This window comes from Protopterus annectens, chromosome 1.part1, assembly GCF_019279795.1.
Source record: "Protopterus annectens isolate FY-2018-M chromosome 1.part1, PAN1.0, whole genome shotgun sequence".
In the NCBI taxonomy this organism is placed as follows: Eukaryota; Metazoa; Chordata; order Ceratodontiformes; family Protopteridae; genus Protopterus; species Protopterus annectens.
Window position 1 is genome coordinate 1,781,455,676 of NC_056726.1, and position 17,133 is coordinate 1,781,472,808.

Consider the following 17,133-nt stretch of genomic DNA (forward strand, 5'->3'; position numbering starts at 1 on the left):
CAAAGTTGAACATTTTCAGCTAACAACAAATACCATATTCATCACTGTTATGCACACAGAACACTAAACTGACTTGAGTTACCCCATTACCTATCTAATACCCAGCTAAACAAAAATTATAAAATTATAAAATTATAAACAGGCCTGATGCATGCCCTGCTCTTAACCTTATACTACAAAAATATCTAACTGACAGGCCACAACAATCTACCATCAAAAGTATCTTCATCAACTATAAAGCATAAAACTCTTCTGGCCTCAGTCTGTACTCCAACTACATTGACAAAATCTGGAACTCAGGAACAATAACAGTTAGGGTACTACCCATGCTATAGTTCTTCAAAACAGCATTAAAATACTCATGGCTCTGCTCCTGCTCTAAACCAGGATAATCTGCTAATCCCTCTTCCACACCCTACCCTACCCAGCTTCTGGAAACCAATATATACACTTATGAATACCTACCAAAATTATTTTCTTCTGTATATTGATACAACATCTTCCCACTTTATCTATCTCTATTATTTATAATACAATGCAAACTAAATGATCCAATGAAACAATAGACACAGTACATAAATGCACAAATAAAATAAAAATGTATAAAACAAATACAACAACTGTAGATAAAAAGTTTAATAAAACTCAGCACAGAAATCACTTTCATCACAGACGTAATGGTCAGGACTCCATCAGACTGTATAATACACGCTCCATACTCAATGAATTTAAATACATCACATGACATACATCACATGATTTCAACTTCCAGTGAAAACTCATTATTAGCCATCATTTAGTTAACACCTTTTATTTTTAAAACATATCTAGAATTCTTGATATCATTTAAACTCGGTTTAACTAATGCATTGAATTTCAACTCCCATGTAAGTTCCTTCACTCCAAGGACATTTTCCCTTTCCCCTTCTCTAATATCTTTGCCCTGAAAATCCATGATGAAGAAAAGAAATGTCTCGAATACTGAACATACTTGCAAATGTCTAAATAGGGTAGTCAAAGTATCGGCCTTTGAGATTGCGTAGGTATGTTCATATATTCTAACCCTTAGTGCATGTTTGGTTTTAACGTCTTAAAAATGCTCACAGCTGCTAAATTTGGCTAAATAAACAATACATGTGGTATTACAGTCAAAATATCCTGATAGTCCCACTGTCCTTCCCAAAGTGAAAGTATAAAAAGATGATGCATGTTCTGTGCATCTACAGTGGGTACAATTTCGATATTTAAACTTTCCCTTTTTATTTATTTGACTTCTTCTTCTGCCCATTGCCTCCTTATATTCAAACCATTTTTAAGCACCCTCCTTTTTTATTAAAAAGTTTAGGAGCATCCCCCAACTTCCTAGATGTATGTTCGTATATACTTAAAATTCTCCAGCTGTTTCTAGCAAAAATTTCTTTGATGTCAAAATAATCCACATTAAAAAGAAGTCTCATGGCCATATGCCTATCCAGCTGTTCATTATCTAAATTCATATCCTCTACTGTAAATTGGACTCTGGCTTTCCTAGTACCACTGTCAATACTTTTGTAAGGATAACTCTAACTTCAGAGTTTCCTCTTATCTGCATTTATTAATTCCTTCTCTAGAATATGGGGATCACTATTAAGACCTATGGCCCAATTTGATAAACTACAAACAATACCCTCCCTGAATTTTCTGGGATGCATACTGTCATACTATAATATTCCATTATTGTTGATATTTTTATAACACATTTTGTTGCTAATGCGATGCCATGGTTTTTTATAAACATTAATATCCAAAATCACAATATTTAATAAAAAGACAAGTCTGCCTTTACCTTTAAAAAGGCTTGTGGACAAATTTAACTCATTAATAAAGATTTTCAGTTAATCTAAAGTCCCTATCCAAATGAAAAAAAATATCATCCACAAATGTAAGCCATGGTCTCACTTTACAAAACCCATTATTAGTGCAAACCCATTTTGTTACACATTGATTTAATACCAGTTTGGGATAACTAAGTGCAACTGGGGCCCCAGAGTTATTGTCCGTGACATACACAACATTTTTATGTAAAATTATATCCATAAGTACAGAAATGAATCTCAATTTTTTGCTAAGCTCTCAATGTACTAGTAATTCATCCCTTTAACCTTTCTAACACAATATTGAGGGGAGTACATGTCGATATTCACATTGTCGACCTTTTGTAGTTAATGTTTTGATGGTCTGTTGATGGAATTCAGTAGACCCATATATATATATATATATATATATATATATATATATATATATATATATATATAGTTTCACTTCATAATTTCAAATTACTGAAAGCTCGAAATTCAGTAACCTGAGACCATGAAGCTAAACCATTAGCAACAACAAAACCATAATACTGAATCACACAATCATGAACATACATACACCATACGCCACTTAACATACACACCATTCCACCCATATCACACAAATAACACAGCCCTACACTACAAATAAGCAAGGGGGCAAGCCCCCATGCACCCCCCTACTTATATATACCAACTCCAAGGTTGTACATAACATAAATAAAAAGAAACACTCATATCACCCCATCCTCCACTCGCTTGCACACAAATACACATCACACATACACAAACACAAACAAATCCAACACTCACACTCACACTTACACCTCCCTACCCTTACTCACACACACAATGTACAAAAACACACACAAACACTCACTTACCTGCCATTTCAGACACCATAACACTACATGCGACGTACCGGAAATGCATAAGCGCAGATTTGAGATATAGAATTCGCTCTTATTCACTTTCGGCATTCTTGTTTTCAGCTTCATGGTCTTGGGTTACTGAATTTCGTGCTTTCAATAATTTGAGATTATGAAGTGAAACTATATATATATATATATATATATATATATATATATATATATATATTGTTTGTGTCTTTCGGCTTTTCCCGGTTATCACCACAGCGAACTCCAGTCCGCTAATGATTGGCAGTAGTGTTTTACGTGCTGGCTTGCCGGGCCTAACACACAACCTTCACACACACACACACACACACAGAAGATGCTCTAAATGAGAATCGAATGGGCAACATCTAACTGTGATGCGACAACGCTACCGTAGCACCACCACCGCAGTAATATATATATATATATATATATATATATATATAGATATATATAGATATATAGATATATATATATATATATATATATATATATATATATACATATATATATATATATATATATATCTACAGTATATACACAATCACACACACACGGGTGTCAAGTGGTCTAAATATCACTTTATATAATCACAAGTTGTTGAAAAAGTGATCTAATCACAGTTAATCTACTGATATGTTTCAGTACATTTTGCCAGTTATAGCTGAAAAATAGGGAAATTTACATTTTATGATTATTGGTATGAGTTTTCTTAAAGATTTATAAACAATATTACAGTTTGCTTTATCAGAGTGTGCTGAATTGTGTGAGGTATGAACTGGTGGTACACTTCCAGTGATTTTTTCCCTTTCTTCCACTGTATTGTGACAGTGGAGTTGTTATATATATTAGTTAGGTGAGTGTAGGGTGCAGGAGTTTTTGTTCACTCCAAAAAAAAATCATTGTTTCTGTTTTTCTTTATTTTGTTTCTGTTTTTGAGTTATGCTGGGCTAGATGAAGTGTGTTTACATCAGGTGTGTTTGCTCATTTGTGTTAAAATATTCTGTCTTTTAGATAAAATGACATACTCAAGCCTTTCTATACATTCATATATGCATACATCCGCACATGTGTGTGTGTGTGTGTGTGTGTGTGTGTGTGTGTGTGTGTGTGTGTGTGTGTGTGTGTGTGTGTGAGAGTGTGTGTGTGTGTTTACAAAAAGCATTCTGGGGGTTAAAGTTTGAATGACTTAGCACCATCCAGTTGCCTTGCAGGGGAGGTTCCATTCATTGCTTCATGTCTTCATAACTCATTACTTTTATTTTAGTTTAGTAATACCAACCACAAAAATGCTCTATACATCACAAACTTCAATTTTTCAGCTTAAGATCTTTTTCCTGCAACTACCAAGAGCATTAAACCTGCATCATTTTGAACTGCATCTCACTGCGAGTGGATTTGCTGGCAAACAAGAACATGTTCAATGTGCTATGATCCTTCATCCAGGAAGCAACCAAAAGAGTTTTCTGGTTAGAGTTAAACTGACAGTGAGCCAAAGAATAACATCATGTATATCAGGCATTTATTTTTTACTGTAATTCAAGGGGCTCACAATCAATAGATTTATATGTGATGAATTTTAAACAAAGGCTATCAAAGTATGAAACTGGTAACTTAATTGATTAATCACAGAACAGTTTTTGGAATCAGAAATGATCAAGTCAGATCTAAACTGTTAGAGAAACAGAATATGGCATGGAAAATTCATAGATATATGTAGAGCAAATGATTCACCTAATATTTGCCGAAAAACCGTAGTAACTGAAGCACTATGAGTATAGAACTAAATATTTAAGTGAGAAAACTGTGTACGTTTGTGTTTACATTTGCTAAAAATAATAACAAAATGCTGAAAACACCTGCAACCACATGGCAGAAAAGATACCACTCAGTAAGTGCAAGCATTGCTACTTCAGACATAAAGAACTATACCTTAAAGCTTTTAATAGGGTGTACACTTTGCAGAAGTCAGTCATTTACAGGAGTTTATAAAAAGCAAAATAAAGTGATGCAGCAAGATACAAATGATGAAGAAGCTAATGGGAAGAACAAAGATGAAATGTTATATTAGTGCTAAGGGAAATTACAGGACCTATAAAGTAAATGCAATTGGAACTGCTAACTATAGCAAACATATTTGCTGAATAAAAGCTAATTATTACAGACATAACTGTAACGTTTAAGCTAGACACTAAAGATGAATACAATACTCTGCCTGAATCTACAAGATATTCTGCCTGAATCTATGCGATCTTCTGCTGAATCTACACACACGTCTGAATATTAACTCAATGCTGTTCAAGTGTCCTTGTTTATTTTTGTCTTACTCTTGTTACAGACTAAATGTCCGAGGATCAAATTTAACTAGAATGTCTATCCCAATGCAAAAAAATCAGAGTTACTATTTCAAGTTGTGTTACTTCGAGCTAATTAGAAGCAACTTAATATTTGGAGGGACGTGCTTGCAAATAACAAAATGTTTAAAATAATTCGGGCTGTACTCATGCAGGATAATAATGTTGTGGCAGAAAACAATATGGCAAGTCAAAATTATAAATCTCACAATATCAAGATGGTACAGAGAAGAGAGTGTGCAAACAGTGAAGAATGTTCAAAGAATTATCTAGTAAGAATGCTTGAAAAATAATTCAGTTTGTAAAATAAAAAACAATCAAATAATACTTCTGATTCCAGAATGTAAGTTTATATTGGTAAAATGAAAGCTTTTGATACTAATACTACTATTGGTGGGTCAGTCAAAAGCATCAAAAGATCTTTTTAAAAAATACTTAAATCAGGTGCTAATAAAGTGACAGCAATTAATTATATGCAGACGTCACATGATAAGGTACATCTGTAATGTGATTCCAAGACACAATACGATATCTAAATTTATCCCAAATTTATCAGATATGACATTGCTATTAAGGATGCTTCTGGAACATATACAGTGGATATAAAAAGTATACACACCCCTGTTAAAATGCCAGGTTTTTGTGATATAAAAAAATAAGACCACAATAAATCATTTCAAAACTTTTCCCACCATTAATGTGACCTATAACCTATACAATTCAATTGAAAAACAAACAAATCTGTTGGGGGAAAAATATAAAAAATAAAATGTACAATACGCAGGTTGCATAAGTGGGCACACCCTTAAACTAATACTTTGTTGTGTGTGCACACCCTTAAACTAATAGTTTGTTGAAGGAACTTTTGATTTAATTACAGCATTCAGCCTTCTTCGGTACACACCTGTCATCAATTAAGAGACTCTGATTAACCCCAAATAAAGTTCAGCTGTCCTAGTAGGATTATCCTGACATTTACTCAGTTGCCTGCTACAGCAAAAGCCATGGTCCGCAGATAGCTTGCAAAGCATCAAAGGGATCTCATTGTTGAAAGGTATCAGTCAGGAGAAGGGTACAAAAAATTTTCCATATCATTGGATATACCATGGAACACAGTGAAGACAGTCATCAAAAAGTGGAGAATGTGCAACAACAGTGATGTTGCAAAGAACTGGATGCCCCCCCAATGAAAGGACTACACAAAAACTGGTCAGGGAGGCTGCCACAAGACCTACAGCAACACTAAAGGAGCTGCAGGAATTTCTGGCAAGTACTGGTTGTGTACTACATGTGACAACAATCTCCCGTATTCTCCATATGTCTGGACTATGGTGTAGTGTTGCAAGACGGAAGCCGTTTCTTCCACAGAAAAACATCCAAGCCCGGCTAAAATTTGCAAAACAATGCACCAACTCTCCCAAAAGCATGTGGGAAAATGTGTTATGATCTGATGAGACCAAGGTTGAACTTTATGGCCACAATTCCAAAAGGTATGTTTGGCACAAAAACAACACTTCGCATCACCAAAGAACTCCATTCCCACAGTGAAGCATGGTGGAGGCAATATCATGCTTTGGGGTTGCTTTTCCTCAGCTGGAACTGGGGCTTTAGTCAAGGTAGAGGGGATTATGAACAGTTCCAAATACCAGTCACTTTTGGCCCAAAACCTTCAGGTGTCTGCTAAAAAGCTGAAGATGAAGAGGGATTTCACCTTTCAACATGACAATGACCCCAAGCATACATCCAAATCAACAAAAGAATGGCTTAACTAGAAGAAAATTAAAGTTTTGGAATGGCCCAGCCAGAGCCCAGACCTAAATCCAATAGAAAATCTATGGGGTGACCTGAAGAGAGCTGTGCACAAGAGATGCCCTTGCAATTTGACAGATTTGGAGCACTTTTGCAAGGAAGTGTGGGCAAATATTGCCAAGTCAAGATGTACCATGCTGACAGACTCCTATCCAAGAAGACTGAATGCTGTAATTAAATCAATAGGTGCTTCAACAAAGTATTAGTTTAAGGGTGTGCACACTTATGCAACCAGCTTATTGTACGTTTTTTATTTTTTATATTATTTTCTCTAACAGATTTGTTTGTTTTTCAATTGAATTGTACGGGTTATAGGTCACATTAAAGGTGGGAAAAGTTTTGAAATGATTTATTGTGGTCTCATATTTTTCTGTCACAAAAACCTGGGATTTTAACAGTACACTTTTTATATCCACTTTAGTCCTATCCCAGCATTCTTCTTAATGTGATAACCTTTTTAGCACCCTTCTCTTTGGATTCTGAAATCAATCTTTCTCTTCTTAGGGTCCTTGAATGTCTTTAGCAGAAGATAGCACAATGTTATCAGCTTTTCATCAGTGATTCAAGCCATTGAAATCACTCAGTATTTGCTTCAAGCTAATCTATTCTACTCCATTCTGAAACGAATTCCATAAACTGCCAGCTAATGGAAGAAATCTTATATGACTGACACAGAGGACTATGACCATCTCCAGTCATAACTACATTGCTATGTACTCGTGAAACACAGGGCAAGACATTTGCCTAAAAAGTGAATTTCTTGCTATCCATTTTGACAACATAAAACAAATGGTTATGATAAGAAACCTAGTCACAGCATTATGAATACAAGAGGTGTTTTACATGCCCAAATATAAAGCTACACATTAAAAAAAACATACTCATTAAAAATGCTGGTGTGCCACTGTGAAATGTGCAACAGCTTTTAAAGTTTTTGGTAGGTTGTACTGCGGTGGTGGTGCTGCGGTAGCGTTATCGCCTCACAGTTAGACGTTGGCCGTTCGATTCTCAGTTAGTTAGAGCCTGTGGCGTGTGGCGTGTGAATGAATGTTCGCTCGAATGGTTGAAGGTTTAGGCCGGCAAGCAAGCTAGCCAAACTGAAAAAATCAGCGGACGGGATTAATTCGAGTTCGGCTTGGGAGTTCCGAAAAAAAAAAAAGCAAACAAACAATGGTGCAACTTGTTTTTGGTATCTATTTGTGTGGTTGCACAAGGCATGTTAAAGGTTATAATGTTATTAGTGTTTTCACACGCAGCTTGAGGGTGACTGTCATTTGTCCAACATGAGGATTTCTTTGTATTTTAACAGTGAGGTTTGTGTGTAAGACTCAGGCTATAACAACTGTCATAGTGAGATTCTTACATGTGAACCTAGCTAGTAAACAAAGATATAGAGATTTCCATGTATTACTGCAACTTTTTAAACTAAAGACATGCAGGTAGGTGTGTGAATGTGTGTGCCTTCTGTGAAGGTTAGATGCCGGGCTGGCAACTCGACACTGTAAAAATCCTCTGCCGATCAACAGCAGACCAGTGATCTGCTGTGGCGACCCCTAACCGGGAAAAGCCGAAAGTCGTGTAATAATAATAATAATAATAATAAAAAAAAAACATAGAGGAAAAACCTTTGGTTAGCTAGGTGACAAAACACACATTAAAACAATCAATCTATATTTTGTATTTTATTCCAACACAGTGAAACATGATTAAATATACATCTATGTTCATAGTAAATTGTATTAAAGATCATATGCTGTTCCTTCTACTTTTCAGAAGTCAAAGTTAATGTTCAAGGCCTCTAGTTGACCTGATTTGTAGATGACTGCAAGCTCAGTACTCAGTACAATTGCAGTGTCTCTCAAATACACAAATACCCTCCAAGAGGGCCAGCCACAAGACAGTAATTAATGCTCTATCAATGGTCTGAAACTTAATGCCAAAAAATGTATAACACTATCCTTTGGGAAGATGGCCACCCCTGGGAATTACCAGAATTCATCCCTAAGACAATACATTCCTAAGAATAGATCCAGAAGTCAAGGATTTTGTTACATATGTGGACAGTGACTTGGCTTTTGACCGCCATGTGTCTACTGATGTAAGAAAATCATTCTATATTGCGCAACTTGTAAGCAAGGAGATGGCATCCAAGTCCAAAGATGTCATTGTTCTGCTGTACTCAGCCATCATTAGGCCAATCATACAGTACAGAACTTCAGTAAATATCTGACCAGGCATATGCAACAACTAACACCCACAGAGGTTCCTCACAAAAACAGTACAATATGTAAACCAAAAATCCACGAAAACAGGTAGAAGGAAACAAGGCAGCAAACACCAACAGATGAAAGTTAATCTCCTTTAATACAGATAAAATGTGAAGTGCTTTTCGTTTGAGACTGTGCTCAAACTTCTTCAGACAAACTGATTACACAAATCACAAGTATATATACCAATTAGGTGAGCTGCTCACACAAGCACTACATCAATTAAGCAATTAAAAACTGCACCAAGGTAATAAAGCATTTAAAGGCATATAAAACAAAACAGCCTAAATGCTCTTAATACATGTTTGTACTTAAAACCACATTCAACTGTTGCAAAATAAAATAAAAATAAAAATATAACCATCCAACATGTTGATTAAATAACCTACTGAGGATGGATATATATATCAACTAATGTATACTACAAAAAAATAAAAAAATATAATATAAAAAAATATAAAAAGTATATATGTATAGCTTGATAAACTTTTAAGTTTTAAAACACTGACAATAGAACAGCATTCATTAAGTCCAGGGGTATTATATGCATTTAATCTAACTTAATATGTAAACCACTTGGAATATGAAGACTACCTCAAAGCCTTATCTGCATACTCAGCCTCTTAAATACTACTAAGAAGTTATCTGTGCCTGGCTTAAAGGCATCCCGATCAAAAATTTACCCCTGGATGGGTACCTATGTCCCTAATAGACAGGGGCAGCTTGTAAATGGTTTATAACCCAAACCCAACAAGTATTTGCCCCTGATATAGACCATTAGGAAATCTAACATGTCTAATTCAAATGGAAAAATTTGGTTAGGCTTAAAAAAGGTCTTCTAAGGCCATTAGCCTAGTAATCACCTATGAACATATGAGAGATTTTCACATGCAGTACAAAGTAATCTTCTTCTTCTTTCGGCTTTTCACAGTTAGGGGTTGCCACAGTGGATCAACTGTCCACTTATGATTGGCAGTGGAGTTTTTACGGTGTTGAGTTGCCATCCCAGTGCCCAACCTTCTACAGAAGGCACACACACGCACACACTCACACCTAGGGCTAATGTAGAGTGTCCAATCCACCTACAGCATGTCTTTGGGATGTGGGAGGAAACCAGAGCACCCAGAGAAAATCCACACAACCACAGGGATGACATAAGACTCCACACAGATGTCATCCCAGTCAGGGGTTGAACTGCAGAACCTCTTACTGTGAGGTGGCAACGCTAAACGCTGCACCACCGATGCAATACAAAATAATATATCAGTATACCAGTAATGTTTAGACTGCAAAACTAGGCAGTTAGCACAAAAGAGTAAGGCTGTGAGATAATATCAAGTTTCATTCTTTAATTTTGAGAATGATTCCCTGAGACTCCATTTGTCTACAGTGTGACTGAGCAAACAGAACAGTGCACTCAGATCACCATTTAAAAGAGGCTTGTGCGTGGTGCATTTACCCAGCTAATATATGAATAAAATAATAAAATAAAATAAAGGCACTCACGTGTTGTTGATGATGTTAAACTTCTCTCCCTTTACAAAGGTGAGATCATCTTCTGTTCTGGCATCATAGTCATAGAGAGCGATGAAGAATGTTACACCTCCACCTGTGCAAACCAAAATGAAATAGGTTTCATTAAATGCTTTTCTCCTTGGTATTTGCTTCTCATTCCTTATTCTCATCTCCCACTCTGACTGCCCCAAGTACAAAAGAGCATTCGTTTTTTTTGTGGAGGAGTGGGAGAAGTCAGATGGCATTACAGTCAGTGGCACTTTCTATTTTATTTAATTAAGAATTTAATACAGCCAATAAAATATGACAGGAAACTGAACATTCACAACAGAAATGTAGACTCAGCACATTTACCACAGGCTAACTGACCTGTATCCGCATTTCATGCCACAGGGTATATAATGTTCCTCAGTTTTAGATACTTGGCATTTAAAATCAGTGTCTCCAAAAGACCAATGCATATATATATATATATATATATATATATATATATATATGCTGAATGCTGCAGAAAAGAATTATTTCTTTGGAAAACATTTTCTTCAGAATTTCCATCCAAGAGGGTCAATATCACCCAAAGAATCTGAACCCATAAATGAGTTTCAAACCAAAGCTAATTTAATTCCTGCACATACTACTACCATTTATTCACTGCTGTCCAATGAGGCCTGCATGTCATTTGAAAGTACTGCTAAAAATGGTTAGAGTATATCTGATCAAAAATCACATTCCATAAAAAACATATATTTTGGAGACAGCAGAATCCATTATGTATTCTCCCTTATGTTACATAATATACTTCAGAATCTTTCCTCACACCCTCTAAAAAGTATTCCCTTTGGACAAAGTGAAATTTTAGCCAAATATCGGACAACCACAAAAATAAACTAGCAGAAACAATCAAAGAATGAAGGAACCAAAGGTCCAAGGTACAAACAATTATATGAAGCGGGGAAGCACTTAAAATTTTATGTTTCTTTGACCTTTTCTAACGTGCCTTGAAGATAACACCTTTGGACAGAAGTTGATGACTTTTAACTACCTCTCTGTTGCATTCCTTGATGACAGTCCATGGATGAGAGACAGTGGCATTTCTGTTAGACTGTAGCAGAAGACCTAGCATATCATGCTGGTTATGCAGGACAGCGACTATCATTCTTAAATAACCTTAACTCAGACATGTTGGTTTTAAGAATCAAAATAACTATGAACTGCCATTTAAAAACAGGGCTGTGACAGCACTTTATAATGTAATGAAGCAACATGTTAGGGAGTATATTGACAGATACTGTAGATGTTATATTAAGTATAATATGTCTAGGAGGAGTGAGAAGCACTTAAAAGGTGGGAAGACAATGGACAAGCAAACCAAAAATATGAGGTAAACATTTGTACATTATGCCAAAATATGGACAGTTCACAGATATAGGTAAAACAGATATGTTTTTCCTTGCACCTGTATTGCCTTACACTGACGGATTATTGAAAAGAATGCATATATTTTTCTGTGCATGGGTGTGAGTACTGCCCTGCAGTGGCTGGCATCCCATCAACAGTATGGCCTACATTCTGCCAGTATTTCTAGTACAGGCATCTGCTCACTACAAGCCTGAAATGGATTTAGTGGATGCAGATAACTGATGTATACTTCTAGATAAGTAGATAGTGTGTGTGCGTGTGTGTGTGTGTGTGTGTGTGTGTATGTGTGTGTGTGTGTGTGTGTGTGTGTGTGTGTGTGTGTGTGTGTGTGGAGGGGGGGGGGGTCACTGCAGGAAAAAAAAAACACTTCTGTATAACCCACTGCAGTAGAATACCACAAAACAATAGCAGTGGGAAACCGAACTAAAATATGCAGGTACATGATGGGACAATTAGGGTTAATTCAAGTTTTCTACTTCCTGATTCAATTTAGTCCTTTGTGCCCAAACATCAACTCTTACACACCTTAGCACTTCATCTGCAGTGCTCCTTTAAGAGCATGGTGCAGTGCTGTAAGACTAGTATATCAACATAAACTATTGCTCATTCAGCCCTGTAGCAAACAGACCACTGAGTGTTCCTATGACAGGTGAGGTGGTCATTGTACCTTAAGTTATGCCATCCATTGTGCCAGCCAACACAACAACTCCATATTTCACAGATACCAAAACTCCACAATAACTGGTATTTACAGGAGTTCAGAGATATTAGATTGTATGACTGAAGACTGCTTCACTGAAACCAATTTCTTCAAATCTGACAGAGCAAACAGGTTTTTGATAATAGGAATTATAACTTATATTTATGTTTTGGTGGTCTAGGATGTATTTATAGGTTCATAGGTTCATAGGTTCATACTAGGCTATCTGCCCAAGGGCATTTACAAGCCTAGCCCATAGTTTTGTGGCTTACGCCACCCCTTTAGTATGGGGAACTATACCCATTATTTTGCTGTGCCTCTGTCGAGCAGTGACACTGAGGTAATCCCTGGGGTATATCTGCGATCTCCCATCCATTGGTCAAGATTTCTCTTGAACAAGGCCAGCGAGGTGCTCTGCCTCACATATACCGGGATTTTGTTCCACAGCATAGGGAGTCTTTGGGTGATGAATCTATCCCTCCAGCACGTCCTATTAATAGCCGTGTCGAGGTTTAAGTCTCCCGCCCTTGTGGCTCTGATGGATCTAGATTTTTTGAGGTGAAGCATATTCATCAAATCTGGGTTTGACATGGCCTTGTATGTTAGGCAAAGGTCACCTCTGAGCAAGCGATGGCGACTGAATAGAGCTGGAGTTCTTTCAGTCGGGCAGCATAGGACAGATTTTTGAGACCCTTTATCCTTTTGGTGAGGAACTTTGTGGCCTCTCCAGCTGCTGCAAGTGTCGGGTCAGATACATTCCGAATGGGGCATTGTACTCAATCATTGGTCTGATGAGTGATGAGTAGAGGGAGACAATGACCTCCCTTGATCTAGATGAGAATCCCTTCATGATAAGGTGGGCAATGTAGAAGGTCTTCCTAACTACTTTAGCTACATGGGTGTCGAATGACAGACTACTATCAACCTGGGTCCCCAGGTCCCTAATAACTTCTTCTGTGCTCAGTGGATTGCCACCTATTTGGTAGCTAGGGGTAACCTTGTTTTTCCCGAAGGATATGACTATGCATTTTTTGGCATTTAACTTTAGGCCATGGCTCTGGCACCAGTTATCCGTTTCTGTGAGACCCTTCTGAAGGATATCTGTGTCAGATGTGTTTTCTACTATGGCCCAGTTTGCAGTCATCTGCAAACTTTGTCAGCCATAACCCTCCTGTGTTTGCTTGTACTGAGAAGTAGATGCCAAACAAGAGTGGAGCCTAGGACTGAGCCCTGTGGGACACCACTAGTGACAGGCTTTGAGTCTGACATGGCGCCAGCAACTCTGACCCTGTGGGTTCTGTCACTCAGCCAGTTTGCAACCCATCTTGTGATGTATGGGTTAATATTTAAGCTGATGAGTTTTTCAATGATACCCGAGTGGGGTATTGTATCGAAGGCCTTCGCCAGATCGAGGTAGGCTGTATGGACTGCCTTTCCCTCATCAATGGCTTTGGTGACTGTTTGAAAAAGTCAACCAAGTTTAAAAGGCATGATCTGCCTTTGACAAAGCCAAACTGGGTTGGATCCAAAGTCTGCAAATTCCCTATGTCTTTATTTATGAGGTCCATTATGATCCTCTCCATGGCTTTGCAGATAAGGCTTGTCAAGCTAATGGGCGGTAATTTCCAGGGTCGGTGGAGGCACCGCCTTTGTGAAGTGGGACCACAGTTGCAGTCGCCACTCCTGGAGTGCGTATCCAGAGGTAAGGCTCTGATTAAACAGCTGTCCTAGCTGTGGGTTTAATTCCTCATTGAGTTCGTGGAGCACACAGCCGGGGACACCATCAGGTCCCATGGATGCTGTGTTTTTGCTTTGGAGAGCAGTTCTCACTTGGGCGTTAGAGATGTTTGGGGGGCTACAATCATTTGGTATAGATATCTCTCCTTTTGGGGGGGAGGGGGAGGAGAAGTTTGCACTGAACCTGTCAGCCAGTATGTTGGCAATGTCCGTAGGATCAGTAATCTTCACATCGTTTTGAACTAGTTCTGAGCATATCTGGGAGTTTCCTCCCAGGTTTCTAACATAGCTAAAGAAGGCCTTATGATTGTCTTTTGAGTCTTTAGCTATTTTTCTCTCAAAATTTGCTTTGGATGATTTTATGAGAGCTCTTAGTTTTTTATTTATAGTGATCAAGGGTGTCTTACCTTTTAAGGATTTTGCTCCATCTTGTAGTAGCTTCCTCCTTTTGTTGTAGAGTTTGTTTATGGCTGGGGTCCACCAGACTGGACGCTTGCCTTTGGTACAGAGAATCTTTGTTTTGCTTGGGATTGCCTTATCCATGCAGTCCTGCAGGTGCTGGTAGAAGGCATTTGTAAGTGATTCAGCGGCATGTGTACTGTTTTCCGCCGCTCGGGGCCTTAAAGGAGACCACACTAGTCTTTAGAAGTGTGAAGTCGGCTTTCGAGAAGTTCTTTACTGTGGTCTTTTTTATTTCAGGTGGGGGTGGGATGAGGATCTCCAGCGAGATTAGTTTGTGATCTGATCTCACCAGTGAGGGGTATACTTCGGTGTTGAACATTGTGCTCCCATGTTCGTGATGATGAGGTCAAGTATGTTATCTCCTCTTGTGGGGATGGTAACTAGTTGTTCCATGGCATTTGAGTTTATGAATTCCAGGAACTTTTGGGCTAGGGTGTTTGGGCTTGAGTAGTGTTCCCAGTCTATATTAGGGTAGTTGAAGTCACCTAGTATGATGGTGTTTGGTGATACATTTATCCCCTCTAGTGTTTTCAGGAAGGCCATGTGAGGTTCCTGAGTTTGTGAGGGTGGCCTGTAACATGCTACAATTTGCAGAGCAGTCTTGCCTATGGTTAATTGCACCTGGATGGTCTCCGATGCATCGTGCGTTGCAACCAGTCTTGAGGTGTGGGAGTCCTTGATGAATATGGATACACCCCTCCTTGCTTGGTATTGTCCGGATTTTGGGGCGGAGCATGATATGAGGTAAAACCTGATAGTGCTGGGGTGCTCTCAGGAGCCTTGAACCAGGTTTCTGTCACAGCACAGACATCGATGTTCTCCATACTGAGAAGGGCCTCGAGTGCGTGCATTTTGAGATTCAGACTTCTGGCATTGAGCAGCATTACCCTTAGTTTATTTCCTTTTTTGTGTTCTAGGGTGGTAGGTTTAGAATTTGAGCCTTGCCTAAAAAGGCACTATGGGATGGCAAGAGCCTTTGCCAATATCCGGAATCCCAGGGGTGACAGGTGCAAGCCGTCCCTTGCGAAGCAGCGTGGCTTGTCCAGCATGTCATCCCAGGCAGACAGACACTGGATCCCCTTTGAATGACACCAGTGTTTAAGCCAATTGTTAAAGCTGATCATCTTATCTCTGTATTGTGGCATCATTCTTGGTGAAGGTAGGATACTGCTCAAGGTCAGGGTCATACCTGCCTGGGCTACATAATCAGAGAGCTCCTCGATGTCTCTTTTCATGTAGTCCAAGGAGGTACGTCTCAGGTCGCTTACACCAGCATGGACAATGACTGAGTCGTATTTGTACCTGCTGTTGAGAGACCTGAGTGCTTGCGTTATGTGGCGGATTCTAGCGCCCGACAGGCAGCTTACTGTGACCTTCTCCTTACTCAGTCTGGTGAGCGGGGCGTCAGTGTGTCTGACTATGGAGTCACCAATGACTAGTGTGTCTGGCATTTTGTTTGGCCTTAAGGGCTGTGACTGTTTGACACTCTGACTGTGAGGTCTATGTGTTGCAGGTGATGTGTTCTGAGGTGGTGGTTGTTTGGGTGTCTGCTTTGGTGGCCTCTGCTGTTTTGGTAGATTTTTGATCAGAGCCTCCGAGTATGTCTTTGTGTGTTTATGTGTATGATTTGAGGTTGTGATGGTACTATGTGAGACTGGGTCTATAGTGTGTGTGGTAACCTTCTCCTCCTGACTGGTCTTGCCAGTCCTATGTTGAGAGAGCTCAGCCTCCAGTTTGGCTGTATAGTTGCATCTCTCGCATGTATTTGTGTTTTGTGGGAGGAGGACATTACTCAGTGGAGCAGGAGATAAAGAACCCTACGGAGAGGTTGTGGGGTGCTTTGTTCACCTTATAAAATCATTTCAGTGAAGCATGTTCAATATATCAGGCATGAGTGACTGCTGATCTACCATAACTATTTTCTTATGCATGTAAAAACTCCTTCACCTTCACAGTACTATTCTATTTTTACTCCATGTAGCAGAAATCATGCAGAGCTTGAAAAGGCAAAAAAAAATCCTGTTTAAAAATAGGTAATGAATGCACTAAAATTGTCAGAAACTGCCTTCTAATTAACTTAAAAAATACTTTAACAACCATTTTTTAACTTCTGTCCTGGACTGAAAACAATATACTACT

The 17,133-nt window shown here is 38.4% G+C and overlaps 1 protein-coding gene across 10 annotated transcripts in view; it reads right to left on the minus strand.

Moving 5' to 3' along the window:
- FGR (FGR proto-oncogene, Src family tyrosine kinase) overlaps window positions 1-17,133 on the minus strand; it is a 2,305,304-nt gene that overhangs the window by 316,611 nt on the left and 1,971,560 nt on the right. For all 10 annotated transcript variants that reach the window (XM_044084628.1, XM_044084601.1, XM_044084584.1 and 7 more), the window contains one exon: window positions 10,668-10,770. In XM_044084628.1, coding sequence (XP_043940563.1) covers window positions 10,668-10,770 — 103 coding nt within the window. The remainder of the gene's footprint in view (window positions 1-10,667; window positions 10,771-17,133) is intronic.